At 29.0% G+C, this 18,859-nt stretch overlaps 1 protein-coding gene across 7 annotated transcripts in view; it reads right to left on the bottom strand.

The window, feature by feature from the left end:
- The window catches only part of Kdm2 (Lysine demethylase 2), a 211,671-nt gene extending 208,197 nt beyond the window's left edge, over positions 1-3,474 (bottom strand). For 3 of the 7 annotated variants that reach the window (XR_012756137.1, XM_075363506.1, XM_075363507.1), the window contains exon 1: positions 3,237-3,467. Coding sequence is in view for 6 of the 7 variants with exons in the window: in XM_075363506.1 (XP_075219621.1) it covers positions 3,237-3,281 (45 nt within the window). In the remaining variant the exon portion in view is untranslated. Of the gene's footprint in view, positions 1-3,236 lie in introns of all 7 variants that reach the window. The other 4 variants (XM_075363503.1, XM_075363504.1, XM_075363505.1 and 1 more) reach the window with 4 other exon arrangements.
- Between the last annotated feature and the right edge of the window lie 15,385 nt (positions 3,475-18,859).

Genomic DNA, 18,859 nt, shown 5'->3' with positions numbered 1-18,859 from the left:
ATGATTATTACACATTTAAATGTAATAACGCGTGTTATTATTAAAATAGCACTTTGGTATGTAAAAATCAAATAATAAATGTAAAAAAAATCTTACTCGTTACGAAAATGATAAAAATTAGTTTACAGATGAAATATATTTAAGTGCGATTTTGGAAAACGTAAGTAAAATAATCTGTCGACTTACATTTTTTAAACGTAACTTCCATAAATTTATTGACTCACGATTACTCGCATATTTCACAATATTTTACATTAATTCATTCTATTTTTTATGCGATTAAAAATAAAGATATAAAAATGTTTGACATTAACTGGGGCTGAAAAATACAAGACACCTGTAAACACTGACTAATTAATGATAAAGTTAATTATGATGAAAAGTTCATTAAAGGCAATGATGATAAAACGGATCGAAATGGCAAAGGAAGTAAAAACCGATCATTACTTTCGATATATAAAAATCAAGCACTAGAACAGAGACTTAAATAAAATGAATGCTTAATATATCGATAAATAATAGAACGTAATAACAGTGATAAAAAAAATGTGAAGAACTACACCGATAAAATTCTAACCACAACAAAATGGAAATTCAAAATACTTATCTAATACACTAACACTGAAAATTCAAAGAACTAAAAACCATATTAAAACAAGCGAGAAATTCTCACGTTAAGAGTATTAGTCATTGTTTTTTAAACGAATACGAATTAATTTTAAATCTATCTGTCAATCTACGAATTAAAAGTAAAAGATCTGCTGCCTAAGATGGAAAATAATTGAAGTAAATGAAACGCACATCACTTTTGATTTTGAAAATGTTATCAGTAATTCTACAAACAGAATAAAATAGAATATAAAAATATTTTATTTCACTTAAGCGAGCGGGCGCACCTACATACACGCACATGCGTAAATTCGAATCTACTCGAAAATCCTTACGTTGTTCTCAAAAATACTTTTTAGTTTTCTATAGAACATTCATCAAGATGAATAAAATATACATAACACCATTCACATCAAAAATCAATGATAAATGATTAAACAATTTATACCAGATACATAAGAAAAAAGAATGTAAAACAGATTGAGGCAGAAAGAATAAACATTAACTTTTAATAATTAATTAGAGAATAAATACGGAATTTTGAACAAATAAACGACTTACATGTACCCGATGAAGATACTTCACAAAATGCATATCGCATAAACACTACATGAATACAAAAAAAATGTTATTCTAACTTCAAAATGTAACATGAATGTTACATTTCATGTAACATGAAATGTAAAATGAAACATTATACAAGTTTAGTGCACAACTACACACACAGTTAAATTTCAATAAAAAAAATCATCATCGTAGGCCATAACCTAATTTTAATCATAAAAAATACAAACTCTGTGCATCATAAAATCTTAAGATTTATTAAATCAAGACAATATTATTTTGAAAATTATCTAACAGGGGTTAAAAATAATCAGTATGAAAATTAACAGAAATAACCACTCATCCATGCTCATTTATTTATATGGAGAGTAGCCAATAAAAAAATTTAAATAAATACACAAATCATACTTTTTCTTTAAATCAAATTTCTTTCCACAGTCTAGTAACCAAATTATATGGAAAAATAATAAATTACATGAAAAAGCTAATTTGTTTTTCAAAATTTAAGTTGCCAACTTCCTAACAACAATTATTATTTATAGATCACTCTGGAGACAAAGATATTAAGATTGCATAACTACTTTCTCATGGAAAAACAATAAAAGTTAAAATTGTAATGTAACAATGTCATCGCAACATATAATTCACATTATATGCCTTTTTTTTTGTTAAGGTGGTAGAAATGAAGTTTATAAAATTAGTAAAACCATTATTAAAAGTAAATATCTAACATCTCTATTAACATATAACAGTAGGATTGTAAAAGTAATGGATATATCACAATTCTAATAAGCCTATCAAATACTTTAGACTACAGGAATAAAATTATCCTTTAAAAGAATAAAAATAATAATAATTCTATTGTTTTAAAAAAGAACATACTAAACTATATGCAATTCAAAACACATTATAAAAATGCAATCCATTAACTTACCTAAGGTTCTTTAAACAGTAAAAATACTTTGCCTTAAACATTAACATGTAAAAACTAAAAAGATTCACAAAGCATGGTCGTCCTACAAAAAATAAACAACCTAGAAATATAACCTATCTTTCACCAACCGATCAAAACAGAATAAGAAAAAGTTTAAACCAACATAACTGCATCAAATAGCAACGAATATAAGATCGTTTTTAACGACAGAACAAAATAATTTGAATTTTAACAAAAAATAATTACTACACAAGACGATTTTAACAACCGGATTCAAGACATGGTAACATTATTAGTTTGAACAAAAACGTTGAAAGTGCGAGTGTTTTTTTTTTTTTTTTTACATTTATTGTATACTAATCAAAATCATGTTTAAATTCATAAGTATTAATTCTAATAAAATATTTTCGTTTACTCAAAGTAAACGAAATACTGTTAAAGTGCGTTTTCCTTACTTTTAAAGCTTTAACTTAGTTAAATCGTAAAATAAAGAAATCACATCTTAATGCAGCAACAGTAGTCCTTTTCACAGGCATAATTAATATCCGTAAGCTATTTGCTAAAAAATAACCTGATACGTCCCTATATACATAGAAACAACAATAAATCTTATAACGAACACATAAATCGGTGGAAAAGAATGGGGAAGGTAGCTATGAATACAGAACCAACTTCTTAAAACAAATCTTGAGCAACAATGTATAAACTGAAGAGATTTTTCACAAAATATGTACAAAACGATGAACAAAATAAACAAGAAAACAATAACGATTTTTAAATATATTAATCAAACTAATGTAAATAGTAAGTATTTAACCGGCACTACCATTTCTTAAATACCGAATGACACTTACAACAAAACCATGTGTCATATCAGCCTGAATGTAAACATAACCTACCCTGATTAATGTGAAAGGAAATCCTGAAAACTTAAGACAATAAATGTTAATGAAAAACTTATTTTATTTGAATTACCTTCAACAAACACTCTGTAACTTGATCCACAGTACTCATGGTAACATTATGGTACACTAAGTAGTAAATAAGTAATATTACCCAAGCCTAAACAGGGTGCTGCAATAAGTACAATAGTATCGTAGTAAAAAGAACCAAGTCAGAAGGTACTCACCAACTGGCGTGTTTGTAAACGTGCCGAGTTGTTCTCATCTGTCATTTTGCATCGGTTAAACACTTAACTTATTGGATCATATATAGTTACGATAGTTCACACACAGTTGTCAAAAAACCATCGAACTTAACAAACGAAAGGCATTGTAGCCTTCCTCCCTACTACACGATTATAACCAACAGCACTCTTACCCCCCACCAATAAACATTGTTCAAGAAACACCGCTTGACTTTACATTTTAAAAGCCAGTAAACAAGTTTTTAAATTATAACAACAAATCGACATTAATTTTTTTTTAAATATACAAAAAACTTTTAAAAAATAATTCTATTAGTTTTAAATGAAGTAAAAAGTAGATATTTCTACTTTTGTACTCATAAATTAGTAAAAATAATAACAAAAGTTAATATATATTTATAACACCAGACAATTTACTTGTAGAATCTCGACAGCATAAATTCTGAAGAATATTTATACTAAAAATTAATAACTCATATGAGAAGGATGCCCGAAAAAACACTTTCCCAACAAATTTTACGGATAACAACATAGCAACGAAAACAGCTGTTCCGCCATTCTACAACGAGCACTAGGTCACGTAGCATTCCACAATATTCAAGTTACAATGCGCACATGCAAACACGTGCAGCTCCATTTGAATGAAAAAAAAACAATTGCACTGGTTCGTTGTCAGACTCGAAAATTGGAGTAACTGCTATTACCTTTACAATTTTACCATAACCTATTTCTGGATAGTAGTTTTTACTGAGATTACCAAACAAGTAGAAGCGTATTTCAAAAACGTTTCCCAAAATTATTTTCATATGCTAAAATACATCAAATTTGCCTGATGGATAAAATAAGTATGATAAAACTTTACTTTCATAACAAAAATCACAATTTTAAGCAAAGTGATTGTTTAGTTTGAGTGTACGTTCAGTACTGCAGAGGTCTGTTAACTCGTTCTTGTAATCAATGAAAGGCGGCAATTTTTGAAATGAGTTTGGGCTTGGACACAGCATTTTTTAAAAAATCGTTGCACTAAAAACTTCAAACATACAGAATCAACTAATAAACAGGTTTATTTGTAATTTGTAAATCAAAACTTATCAACGCCCCAATTAACTATTTTAAAACAATTCATTTTCTAAATATTACGACTAGCACTAGATAGGGAATCTTGGAGAGCTGCGTCAAACCAATCAAATGACTGAAGACAAAAAAAAATTAAGAAATATGTTTCCATAAGAGCTTGGTGGAACTATTTTCCGTTTCTCAATCAGTCTTAAATTTGTTTTTAAAAGAGTTAAAGAAGTTTCACCATGTTGATCAATCCATTTTAAATAATAGATATCAAAAAATAAGAAAAAATTAACTCTTCATCTGTTAAAACAATTTTATAAAGGTAATTATGTCTTTTGCTTGGTTAATATTAAAAAAAAAGCTTTCCACATAATGTATACAGAGTTCAAAGAATTTACATTGAGGTAAATTTCAGTATTTCAATTAGTATTTTCAATTGAAAAAAAGGGCTAATTTATCAGCAAATGAAATTCACCTGCCAAAAAATGAAGCAGTTTAGCCATAGCCAAACAGTGTTTGAAATATTACTACATATTTTGTTCCTGTTATTGATATTCCCTGAATTAAAATTTGTTTAACAAACAAATTTTAATTTAGAAGCATTAGATGCTTGGATTTTTATTTTGTCACAGTTCAAATCAATTTAATAATTGAGTATTGGCCTTTCTTTCTTCATAAACTCCAACAGATGATAAAATCAAAAGAAGCTGGTTTGATAGGTTTTATTAAGTTTTGTATCATTTATCAACCTGAAATCTGCTTTGAACTCACCACCAGTAGTTATACAACTCCTAGGGAGCACTTAATATAATTAGAATACCAATTTTGGGATATGTTAAGAATTATGAAATATTGGATAACATCCAATTCCCTTCCCAGTCAAATGTATAAACTACTGAAAATTATTGACCGTGTTACTGATTAACAAATATTAGTTGTCAGTCATTAAGTTAATATGACCATACACATTCAAACTTTTATCTTTCATTTCATCAACAAATTTCAGTTTTGATTTCTCAATTTGTTAATCACTGCATTAAATTTGTCATACTACACCAGAACATCTCCATAGTCTTTTTTTTATAACATTTTTCCTTCATTATTTTGATGAACTGCCACATTATAACAACATACTCTTCACAATAACCTTACACATTTGAATTTTCATACAATTATTAACCTTATGATACTATAACACACTATGAAGCTGTCTAATAATTTCCATTACTTTTTTTTACATTCCACCTCTTTCTTGCTAATTCAGCTGTTACTAATTATGACCTGAAATTAGGTTCATAAACTTTTACTTTATTCATAAAATTAATTTTTTCACTTATCTCTTTCTAGTTTATTCTTCTATGTTAAGTAATTTTATAGAGATCTTTGCTCCATCAGAATATTTTGTATGGAATTAAATTAAAAACATAATTTAAAATGTTAAAATTATTGTAGAGAGGTATCTCAGTCACTGAAAAAATGAATTGTTAATTTTATTTTGGCATCTAAGATGTAAACATAGCACTTTATAATTTTAATATTTTTTATTATATTTTTAGTTTAATTCCACACAAAATATTCTGATGAAGCAAAAATCTCTATGAAAGTACTAAATGTGAAAGAAAAAACAAAGAAGTGAAAAAAGTAGTTTTATAAATAATTATATTGTACTTTTAGGATGCAACTTGCTATTAGCCTTTACTTTGTTATCATGATTGGCAAGCAAGATCAATTTTATTGAGCTCAGTGGAAATAAATGTCTTTACTCAGGTGTACATTTCCACCAGAAACAAGTTAACATGTTTTGGTAAAAATAACATCCATCATATACATTAATAACATCCAGTAATATTTAAACCTAGAAATGTTTCTTTACCAGTGTGTTAGAGAATACATATTAAAAAGTGTACCTTAACTGATCACCTCTTTCTTTACAAGGATTTCATTAAATAATTAAGATACAATTTTAACAGTTAGTAATGTTAGATAAGCTCTTCATTATATAAAGCTGTCTTAATCACACTTCTCTAAAGCTTCCAATAAACTTGAATAATTGATATACATTTTATTACAATAAGGCTTTTCTAAATTAATAAATGGCTAAACAAAAGGCGTTTCTAAATACTTCTTTTGTTCGAGGCAAAAAATGTAAATTAATCACTAAATAAAGGAGATTCCTTAATTTAGTGATTATATTTTTACAATTTTGTTATTGTACTTTTACAATTTTTCCGTAACCTATTTCTAGATAGTAGTTTTTACTGAGATTAAAAAACAAGTAGAAGCGTATTTCAAAAACGTTTCTCAAAATTATTTTTGTGTGCTAAAATACATCAAATTTGCCTGGTTGGTAAAATAAATATGATAAAGCTTCACTTTCATAACAAAAATCACAATTTAAAGCAAAGTGACTGTTTAGTTTGAGTGTACATTCAATACTCTAGAGGACTGTGAAATCGTTCTCGTAATCAACATACAGTAGTTTTTACACAGTTTTTAGAGTAGTTTTTTTTTTGGACAAAAAGAAGTACCCTCCCCCCAAGTACTTCTTTTGCTGTCTACAAAATAAGTACCCTCCCAAATAACCACTTTGTTCTATACCAATAAAATCCTTTTTTAGACTATAGTATTCTCAAAAATTCTAATTACCGAGTACATGGTTTATTATTCACCTAGGATTTCTGCATTGCCTTTATTGTTATGGGCTAGTTTACCATTTTCATTCTTTATTAGTAGGGTTGGGGGTTCATATTTTTCTAGCTGATTTTGGAATGTTTTGTAGTAGTCTGGTGTGTAATATTTATGAAAAAGGGGAATTTCCATCAGACTTCAAAAAAAGTGTTATAGTCATGATACCAAAGAAAGCAGGGGCAGATAAATGTGAAGAATACAGAACAATTAGTTTAACTAGTCATGCATCAAAAATCTTAACTAGAATTCTATACAGAAGAATTGAGAGGAGAGTGGAAGAACTGTTAGGAGAAGACCAATTTGGTTTCAGGAAAAGTATAGGGACAAGGGAAGCAATTTTAGTCCTCAGATTAATAGTAGAAGGAAGATTAAAGAAAAACAAACCAACATACTTGGCGTTTATAGACCTAGAAAAGGCATTCGATAACGTAGACTGGAATAAAATGTTCGGCATTTTAAAAAAATTAGGGTTCAAATACAGAGATAGAAGAAGAATTGCTAACATGTACAGGAACCAAACAGCAACAGTAATAATTGAAGAACATAAGAAAGAAGCCGTAATAAGAAAGGGAGTCCGACAAGGATGTTCCCTATCTCCGCTACTTTTTAATCTTTACTTTGTAAAGATTAAACTGGAACTAGCAGTTAATGATGTTAAAGAACAATTTAGATTCGGAGTAACAGTACAAGGTGAAAAGATAAAGATGCTACGATTTGCTTTTTACTTCTAGCCGAGAGTAAAAAGGATTTAGAAGAAACAATGAACGGCATAGATGAAGTCCTACGCAAGAACTATCGCATGAAAATAAACAAGAACAAAACAAAAGTAATGAAATGTAGTAGAAATAACAAAGATGGACCACTGAATGTGAAAATAAGAGGAGAAAAGATTATGGAGGTAGAAGAATTTTGTTATTTGGGAAGTATAATTACTAAAGATGGATGAAGCAGGAGCGATATAAAATGCCAAATAGCACAAGCTAAACGAGCCTTCAGTAAGAAGTATAATTTGTTTACATCAAAAATTAATTTAAATGTCAGGAAAAGATTTTTGAAAGTGTCGCTTTATATGGTAGTGAAACTTGGACAATCGGAGTATCTGAGAAGAAAAGATTAGAAGCTTTTGAAATGCGGTGCTATAGGAGAATGTTAAAAATCAGATGGGTGGATAAAGTGACAAATGAAGTGAAGAGGTATTGCGGCAAATAGATGAAGAAAGAAGCATTTGGAAAAATATAGTTAAAAGAAGAGACAGACTTATAGGCCACATACTAAGGCATCCTGGAATAGTCGCTTTAATATTGGAAGGACAGGTAGAAGGAAAAAATTGTGTAGGCAGGCCACGTTTGGAATATGTAAAACAAATTGTTAGGGATGTAGGATGTAGAGGGTATAGTGAAATGAAACGACTAGCACTAGATAGGGAATCTTGGAGAGCTGCATCAAACCAGTCAAATGACTGAAGACAAAAAAAAGATGTAGTAGTCTCTTGACTGTGTTTTATTGAATTCTTCTTCTATCGATTTCAGTGTGTCTTTATTCTTTTTAGGGTTCAGGTAGTTTCTTTTCTTTGTTTACTAGATTTTGGAAGGATGTTTCTGATTTTTGTGATTGATGAAATAGCCATGCTTGATGTCTTTTCTCTACTGTTTCATCACATTCGCTATTCTACCATTGATATTTTGTATGGGATTTTATTAGGACTAATTCTTCTACGATTTGTTTAAGGTTGTTGACTAGATCTGGGTTTATCTGTGATTGTTATTTTTTTCAGTTGCTTTTTGGTAATTATCATTCTTGATTAGTTGGGTAGGGCCCATTTTTCTTTTATTTTTAGGGGCTTGGTTTTGTTGCTTTCTTTGAGGAGTAAATTTAATTTTAAGTTTCACTACATAGTGGTTTGAGCCTCAGAGCTCATAGTGGTCTCCTCGGAGGACTTTTGCATTGTAGATCTCCTTGTGGTGATGTTTTTCTATGAAGACATGATCTAGTTGCCATTCTCTTTTAGTGTAGTCAAGGTGTTTCCAGGTTTGAGGTTTCCTCTTGAAATATGTGGATTTCAAGATTAGGTTGTGGTTTCTGCAGAGATTGAAGAGTCTCTGTTCATTTTTGTTTTCTTTTGCGCAGGCCATTTTCCGATGATGTCATGGTATCTTCTTTCTCTGCCTAGTTGAGCATTGAAGTCTCCAATTAATTGTTTAGCATGGTTTTTGGGGATGTTATTCATATTCAGGTCAATTTTAGAGAAAAGTTACAAAGTCTAATCCTAAAAATTACATTCATTACCTTCTTTATTTAATATATTTAAACTTTTACCTCATTTTTTCTTAATCTTACTACTATCTCAAGGAAAAAATATTCTGCACATTCCTTACGTGTATATATATTTAAATAAATGTATATATTTCATTTATTAATATTTTTTTTAATTTTTGTTAAAAAAATAGTTTGAAATTTCTGTACACATGGTATGAAATATCTTACTGTCATGACGATTTTCTGTTGAGTATTTTGGATGTGTGAATATTCTTAACCGAAATATAAGTTTTGTTATGTTTATTTCTGTTTGCTTATACTATTAAGACAAAATATTTTCTGTATTTATTTTCAAAAGTTTTATGCATTTTTTATTATAACTTATTTTTTATTTAAACAGCTTATTATTATTTTATAAGTAAAATGCTTTCTCAGAACAACAGCCGATCACCAGTTTCTTAGTTTTTGACCAGATATACTCAACTGATTGTGCTATGAAGATTATAAAATTTTGATATATATAATTAATCAGTTACTCTTTACATACACTAGCAAAACAAAACAAGTTTATTGTCCAGAAATAGATTGATCAGATCACAAGAAAAACCATACAAAAAAAGATGGTGAACTTAAAATACTCATTCATTAAATAAAAGCAGATTTTTGGGGTAATGATGACCATAGATGTTGTGCTCACACTTTCATAAAAAAAAAACAAATTTTCAAGTAACCAATTGTTGATTCTAAAAATGCAAAAGAAGGGATATTTTATAAAATTTGAGGTTCCCAGTACATACCTGTTTTCTCTACCAAAGACAAGATGTCTTACTCTGAGTTATCATAATTTATAACAAACACAGGTTTATCTTTCCATGTTTGAAATAATTCATTTATGTAAAAAGAAATGACCTCATGGTGGATTTGAAGGTTACAGGTAGGAGAACCTTAATCTATGCTTGTCAAGTGTTATGCTTCATGGTTATGTGTTACCCCAGTGTTCACGTAAGCAGTAATCTTTTTTTCAAAAACAGTATGTTAACGTAATTTATTTAACTGGAACATTTGACATTATTAGTTTAATATTAGCTAGGATAAAATTTAGGTTTTGAACTGTAAAAATTAGTTATAATTAGCAAGTAAAATTTTAAGTCAATGCAGTGTCAAACAAAATTATATAAATCATTCTCATACGAGACATGACATGGCACACCAAAATACAGGTAATGGAACACTGTTCCACTGTGTACTATCAGAAATTAAGAACCACCTCTTAACAATTGTGAAATATAGATGTTTTTATCTGGAACTTCCTGTACAGTGTATTATTATAAGGGTTCTAGTTTTGCATTAATAAAATATTGAATATATAAGATGTCTTAAAGAATATATACCAGAATAAAATTAATTACTTATTGTATACATAATTTAACAATAACTGTAATCTTTCAAAAATATAAATAATTACTGAAACTTAAAGTCTGTCTATTTCAGAAAATATATTTAGCAAAGATACAAGAATCAGTAACAAGAGCATTTGATATTGTTATAGTCGTCAGTTTTTCATTATCATTTTGTAGTAGTGGAGATTTGCCGGTTGAAATACATACTTTAATGAACTGTGAGTCTCTATTACTGTGTGAGCTGGATTTGAATCAGTTGAATGAATAATATTAGATAAATAATAAAATTAAATTTATGTTAAATAAAATAATTTGAATAAATTAAAAAAATTTCTGTTTAACAATAATAAGGAAATGTAATAAAATTTCTGTTTAACAAAATACATGCATGTAAGGCTAGAAAGGTGAGGTATGCAAGCATCTCATAGGAGGCTAGACCAATCATCACCAACAACTGGTAACAAACAGGGTGCCCATGGGGTGCTGTTTTGGAAGATGCAATGGGGTCTCATATCTCTGCAAACAATTGTCAGATTTTCAAAATTCAAATAGGGCATTTGTTAGTAGGTTGAAGGCTAACTTTTGGATGCATCAGGTACACTCTTAATCTAACAGATCACATTTATTTGGAAATGTATATATATATATATATATATTTTTTGTCTTCAGTCATTTGACTAGTTTGATACAGCTCTCAAACATTCCCTGTCTAGTGCTAGTCGTTTCATTTCAGTATACCCTCTACATCCTACATCCCTAACAATTTGTTTTACATATTCCAAATGTTGCCTGCCTGCACAATTTTTTCCTTCTACCTGTCCCTCCAATATTAAAGTGACTATTCCAGGATGCCTTAATATGTCTCTCTTCTTTCAACTATATTTTTCCAAATGCTTCTTTCTTCATCGATTTGCCGCAACACCTCTTCATTTGTTACTTTATCCACGATTTTAAACATTCTCCCCTGTAGCACCGCATTTCAAAAGCTTCTAATCTTTTCTTCTCAGGTACTCTGATCGTCCAAGTTTCACTTCCATATAAAGCTACGCTCCAAACATATACTTTCAAAAACCTTTTCTTGATGTTTAAATTAATTTTTGATGTAAACAAATTATATTTCTGACTGAAGGCTCGTTTTACCTATGCTATTCAGCATTTTATATTGCTCCTGCTTCGTCCATCTTTACTAATTCTGCTTCCCAAATAACAAAATTCTTCTACCTCCACAATCTTTTCTCTTCCTATTTTTACATTCGTGGTCCATCTTCGTTATTTTTACTATATTTCATTACTTTCAATTTGTTCTTGTTTATTTTCATGCGGTAGTTCTTGCATAGGACTTCAAACCATTGTTTCTTCTAAATCTTTTTTACTCGCAGCTAGAATTACTATATCATCACCAAATCGTAGCATCTTTATCTTTTCATCTTGTACTGTTACTCCAAATTTAAATTGTACTTTAACATAATTTTATATATATATATATATAAAGTTATCAGTTATTGCATCATGTGAGAACCAACCTACGTGTTATCCTAGGGAAGGTTTTTAAGCCATTGACAAAGGCCCTAGCTCTCTTGAAGGTTAAGATATTAAAAATATTCATTATTTCTTCGTCCTCAAGGAGGGTGAGTTGTGAGTTAAAGATTACGGAAGAAATAGATTAATTCTTTTACTTCATTATTATATTTCTGCCAGCATGGCAAAGAAACAAGTTATGAATTTTTCGTCATCAAAGGTATGTGTACTTTAGTTACTATTATTCTATCTTTTGTAATTTAGTTTCTTTTTTGGGTTTCTATAAAACTTGAATACTACAATTATTATGTATCAGTATTATTCTCACAACGATGAAGATAACATACTGTGCAGGGAACCAGGAGGTGGAGCCCTCTGGGTAGATGGAAATGGGAGTCGGAAGCAAGCTCTGCAGGTGTCCAGCGCACTGATCCCCCTGGCAAATTGGGAATGGTGAACAAAGCAAGCTCTGTAGCCATGGAGTAGGTCCCTTTGGAGCCTGAGTTGGTTCTGGGATTCACCTGGGCTGACCTGAGCCCTGAGGATCCAGGTTCTGGCTAGAGATATAAAGAGAAATACCTCAGAGTTGAACATAGTGGGATACAAATTTTATGTAACAAGTTGGGATTTTTGAGTGTCATACATAATTCTTCAGTCAACAGTAATAATTTCTCCATCTGTATAGAAAGCTTTCATTTTCAGATGCAGCTGAAGAGCTGTCAATTCCTGTTTGGTTGTTACCACAAATTGGGCAATTGGTTTACTGAAATTTCTCCCTTTTGGCAGACTAATCCTGTAGCCATAGTCTACATATGTGTCTGTTCCTAGGAACTTTTACTAATAATAAAATTAGTACAGTGACCAATTTATTTAATAAAATTAAGCTAATAATAGAATAAAAATGTTAATCCTCTTACCTTAAGTTGTATTCACCATCCTCATTTTAGAATATCTGCTTCGAATATATCTTGAATATAAACATAAAATATTACAGGTATAGATTTGTCATATTAGGTCACTCAGTTAAGTTGCATCTACCTGAACCATAATTCATACTGCTTGATCACTAAACCAGAAGATGTGTACACCATTACTAACTACTGTTGTTATGATTTAGATTACTGTGTTTACCTTTATAAAAAAGTAAAGGTTTTAACTATTAATAATGACAGTTTAACGTTGCAATTTCACTTTGAAACTCCTGTACAGTTTAACAATGCAGCTCTCACCACGAAACATCTCCCCCCTCCATTAATAAGAGTTCACTTTCCCACTGAACTTGATGTTCCAGGAAAATGTGGTCTCTAGATCTGACAGCAGGGTAGTCTAACAAGGTGACGACTCAGTTGGACAATCCCTGTTGGTTTTGAAATGCTGAGATTTTTGTTGGGAATGTCCAACAAAATCTCTAATAAACTCCAAATTGACAAATTCCCTGCTGGACCATGGTTATTGATAGAACTACTTTTGTTGTTTATATGTCACACATTATTCAATGCATCAGATTAATTTAACATAAGTCATACTAATCATGTACTCCCTGTGGAAGTGACGATTTTAGCCAATAATTCCAGACCAGTTGAATTTTTGCATCAAATTATATTTTTGTGTACACAAAAAAAAAAATGGTTGTTTTGTTGGGTTTTCACAAATATATCTAAAAATTGAGATCATTAGTGAAAAAGAGGAGAAATACAAGTTTTTTTTTAATAATATTTTTTTTCTAAAATGCAGCTATAGGCAGACAATTTATGAATCTGTAATTGTTAACTTCTTTTATTCTCCACAATTTTAAGTTAAAAGTCAGCCTGGACGTAATCTGTCAACATTATATATCCTTTCCGGTCACAAAGTAATAATAAAAACATTACTTCACTGTAATTCATAACAGTGAATTTGTATTGAAGCTGATACGGTTTATTTGAATCCCAGATCGATTTAAGATAAAGCAACACAGAAATCATATATTATTCATAAAAAGCATGAAAAAATGTAAAATATAGAAGTTAGTAATTTGAGATTTGACAATTTGTTTTATAAATAAATATATCATTAATGGAAAGCAAATTATCAATAGCTACAGCCCATAGCTGAAATTAAATCCCATATCCTTAAACGTACGTATTATGTGTCACAGTATTTTGTAATAAACAACTTGTTAAATTCTTAGCGTTTATTCTGCAATCATCATACATTTTGATGTTTATATCAAAACTACTTCTGCATATATGAGGTTTATTTATATTCACCCTGCATCCTGTATACTATGGTGAATGAAATTCATTATAAGTTTTGTATTAATTCTTTCTCTGGTATTTTATTCTTAACAGAAAATATTTAAATGTTGCGTCTTTAGTCTGAAAAAAATTGAGTACTACAGTTAATAAAAATAGGTAGATAAAAAAATATTTTTTTTTTTAAAAACTGTATTTTACACTTTATTTTACAAAACTCACATAAAATACAATCAGAAATAAATAATAAACACATTGACAAATTTATTTGAAGATGACATGAAATTTTAATTAACAATTTAATAACAGAAATATAATTTTGTAATATTAGTGTAATAAGTGTATAAATCACTTATTTAAATTTATAGTCATATATTTTGTTTATAAACAGTTAATTTTACTGATTTTTTTTACAGTAGATCATACAAATGTCGATAATACAGTATTTACAACAAAACTTCAAAAACAAATAACAATTGTCAATGTGTAAATATTTTTATTAAAGAAACATACTAACATATAGAAAAAAGACACTGTCTTATAAATATATTTTTTTAAATTTATTTTCTTCTTGTTATAATTACAAATTAAATTATATTACATATCATTCACCGTATAACTTTCATAACATAATCTGCTACACTATTATGTATACATATATTAATTACATCTAAACATACATACATACATGTAAGGTACATACATGCAAAAGCACTCATTAATGAGCACATACACATGCAATAACTCACACCAATCACACAAATGTATATATAAGTGTACAAACACACATACACACATGCATACATACATCAGACAAATGTACAAAATAAAAATAATATCACGAGAATTAAAGCATCAGTACCAACACCACCACTCGTTCAAAAATATTAATATATGATAAATAAACAATTTTTTAAAATTTTAACAAAGAAAATTTTTATGGTCACAGAGTATATATATTTAGAAACAGTGTAAACAATTAGAGAATAAAAAATTAAAGTATAAAAGCGAGGTATAAATAAAATCAAGTCATATACCATCATTAATCCCTTTTGTGTCTCATTACTTCTTTATTTTTAATCTTAGATATCCCAAATTTTGTACATAAAAATAACAGTAACTTAAATTTATAATTTCTCTGTAATAGCATGCAAAAATCGGTATGTCACTGTTAAATTAATGACAATTGAAATAATGGCAAAATGTTGTTTTCATATTCAGCTGGTCCTTTATTTAATTCTCAGAAATGAATTTTTTTCATCGCACTACAGAATATTGCAATTTAGCATCTATCTGTAATAGTTAAGTAAATAAATAAGAACAGAACATAAATTGTGCGTGTGCAATTCCACAAAAAAAGAAATTATAGTACTAACTACTGACAATAAGAATAAATTTAATATAATTTCTCTAAGCACGTAATGCTGATTTACCCACTACATTTGTGTATTTTAAGTTGATAAAATCAAATTATTAACTAATACATTGATTGGTAGATAACATGGAATGAGCCATGTGCTCTTACTAAGTATGCCATTCCTATATGTTTATGCAACTAATTCTGTTAAATGTACATTAAGTTAGCAAGACCGCTGAAGATTCCTAAACTACAGGAGAATTAACAGTTATCTGATTGTATAATTAAAAAAATTTACCACAGCAGAATAAATTAAGATAACTTTAGTCAGGTTGACAGAACCATTTGTTGTTAGATTAGTCATCAAACTCTAATTTGTCTGAGAATTACCCTTTTTTAACCCTACATAAATCCTGCGATTTGTTTTATAACTGAAATGTTATTTTTTAATCAATTTGATGCTTCCTTCACTAACATAACATTAAGACAGCTTAGAACAGATTGAGTGAGTAGATATGTTAGAGTCTAACTCACTCTAAAGTATACTGTTTTTAATCTGTTGATACATTGTGTTATTTGTTCATTTTCTGTTTAAAAAATAAATTAGAAGCAGCTTATTTAAATAGGGTTTGAATGTATTCTAATTTGAATTATCTTAGGTGGTTCTACTTGTTTCTTGATATCATGTTAGTGACCAACCAAATTGCTTAAAAAATAAATTATAGTTAAAAAAGAATAATTCTTGAATAAAAATTATATTTAACTGTATTCTAACGAGTTATTTTAAGTAGTTGCAGCAACTTAATATGATGATGTTAATGGAATTTTTATAATCTTAATGAAACAACAAATGCTTTAATTTAACATATAGTTCAGGGCTAACTCTCCAAAAGCTTATAATTTACATATTTTCAAAGAGGTCTTGTAAACTTGATATATGTTTTTTTTAGTTAAACTGCGTTTAACAGCAATTATCTCTACACCAGTTATGCATTACAAAGTTGTATTTTCTAATACTTAATTTTTTACATTCAAAAAAAGGGGTTTTATTAGCAAGTTTATCAGGGTCAGCGCAACACAATAAAATGCATTGTATCACAACTGATGATTCCATGAAACTCTTGAGTGCCATGTGGTAATTAAAGAAAAATTAAACAATTCTGTGGACTGTTTCTTATTGGATGGATTATTTTTTTTTTAGGGGGTGTTTATGCTGGGGATGTAAGGAAATAGTTTATGTCTATCCAAAGATAATTGTAAGTTTATTAAGAGCATTTATATTAATTGTGTACATAACCTTTACCAATGTTAATATGAATGAATAGTATCGATCCCAGTAATCAAGGTTTATGAACATAATGTTAGTGTACAGAGACCAAAACAGTATTCCATCCAGTCATGTATGTTACTGTTTTAAATTTTTTAAAAATACTTAATTTTATTAGAAATGCCTTAATTAAAAAAAAGTCAAAATGATACTAATTTTTTTTTAATGAAAAAATCCACCCGACCAGATGGTTTGACTGGAAGTTGGCTCAACAGTTTGATAAATTGTTTAATAAAGTATTTATCACGATTAGAATCATAATAATAATTTTAATAAATAAATATTTTCATGTGATGTTTTATGTAAAATTGTTTAATTCTATTCTACCTTACAAGGTAAAAAAAAGAACCATTTGCTAAAAATGATAAATAATAATATAATGACAAAGTAATATTCCACAATTATGGAGGATTTAAATGCAAATATTAAAGATTCCAGGATAGTTCCAAAAATATTTGTTACAGCCAATATTATTATACGAGTTATGAAGAAAAACAGAGAATCACGGAACTAACAATAATTTGGAGATTTTAATTACTAAACCAAAACAGAAATAAAAGTAATAAATATTTCTAGGCAACTGCTCACTTAATTTGAAAATGTGGTAAACTTGGCATTTGACACTAACCTGTTTCAGACACCCGTTAAGAGTTTACCCCAAAAGTTAATGGGTGGTATGAGGGAGACTGGAAGAGGTTATAGAGATCTAACAATACATAGGCGAATGTTAATAAAGAACAAGTCCTTTTTCTTTTCATATGAAATATTGTTCTATAAACCTATCAGAAATTTATTTTCCATTCTGTACGTGCCATAATGGAGATAATTTATACAATAATGTATCCCAGACTTAATGTCATTACTGTACCCTCTCCTGCTATATGATTCGAATCATGATAAATACTTTAAACAATTTATCAGACATTTTGCTGTTTTACACCATTGTATTGTCATTTTTAAAAACAGTCATATATTAAATTACATTAATTTTTAATTACAAAAAATCTACTTACATCTATTTAGTTATATCTAAGAATCAAATATTTTTTTACTGTCTGATAAGTTCACGCAAAGTCAACCGTTATACATTGTTGGTGGCCATTCTTATGATATGTAGTTCCCCACATATCAACTAGGAGCATACACTGAATTTCAGTTAGTAAATTTATAATTCAGTTGTTGATAATAATTTGTATTGATCAAGTATTAGAATTTGTGAAAATTGTAATATTGTGAATTAAATAAAATTGAGAATTGTGTGTATTGGTCAACCATTACTTTTTGAAAAGCTAAACCCCATAGGCATCTCAAATGAACGGGTGCATATGAGATGCACCCGTTCATATTACTATATAAATATTTCACATTTATAAGTGTGAAAACTGCCCAGATGGGTGCTGCATTTGCTCACAACTGATTAAAAGTGGGAATAAGTAAAGATTTTTAAACATGATTTGAGTCTGTTTTATTGTAATTGAGAGGAATTTTTATGTGGTTTCATAACAGTGAGTTGCAATCAGGGAACTTGCTTTAAAGGAGATGAAAACCATTTCATCAGCAGGAGAGGTGACAGTCACTTTCTTTTGGGAAGCATTATCTTCACTGATTTTCTGAAAAACGATAAAACAGAAACTGGCCCAATATTATGGATTTTTGCTGCATTGTCTAAATAAGGAAATAAAGGAAAAAAAACAACCACTCTGATGAAAGAGAATGTTCTTTTTCACCAACACGGTGTACAGTACATTCTTCTGCGATTG

Source organism: Lycorma delicatula, chromosome 4 (assembly GCF_047948215.1).
Source record: "Lycorma delicatula isolate Av1 chromosome 4, ASM4794821v1, whole genome shotgun sequence".
In the NCBI taxonomy this organism is placed as follows: Eukaryota; Metazoa; Arthropoda; class Insecta; order Hemiptera; family Fulgoridae; genus Lycorma; species Lycorma delicatula.
This window is presented reverse-complemented; position numbering and strand designations above follow the sequence as displayed.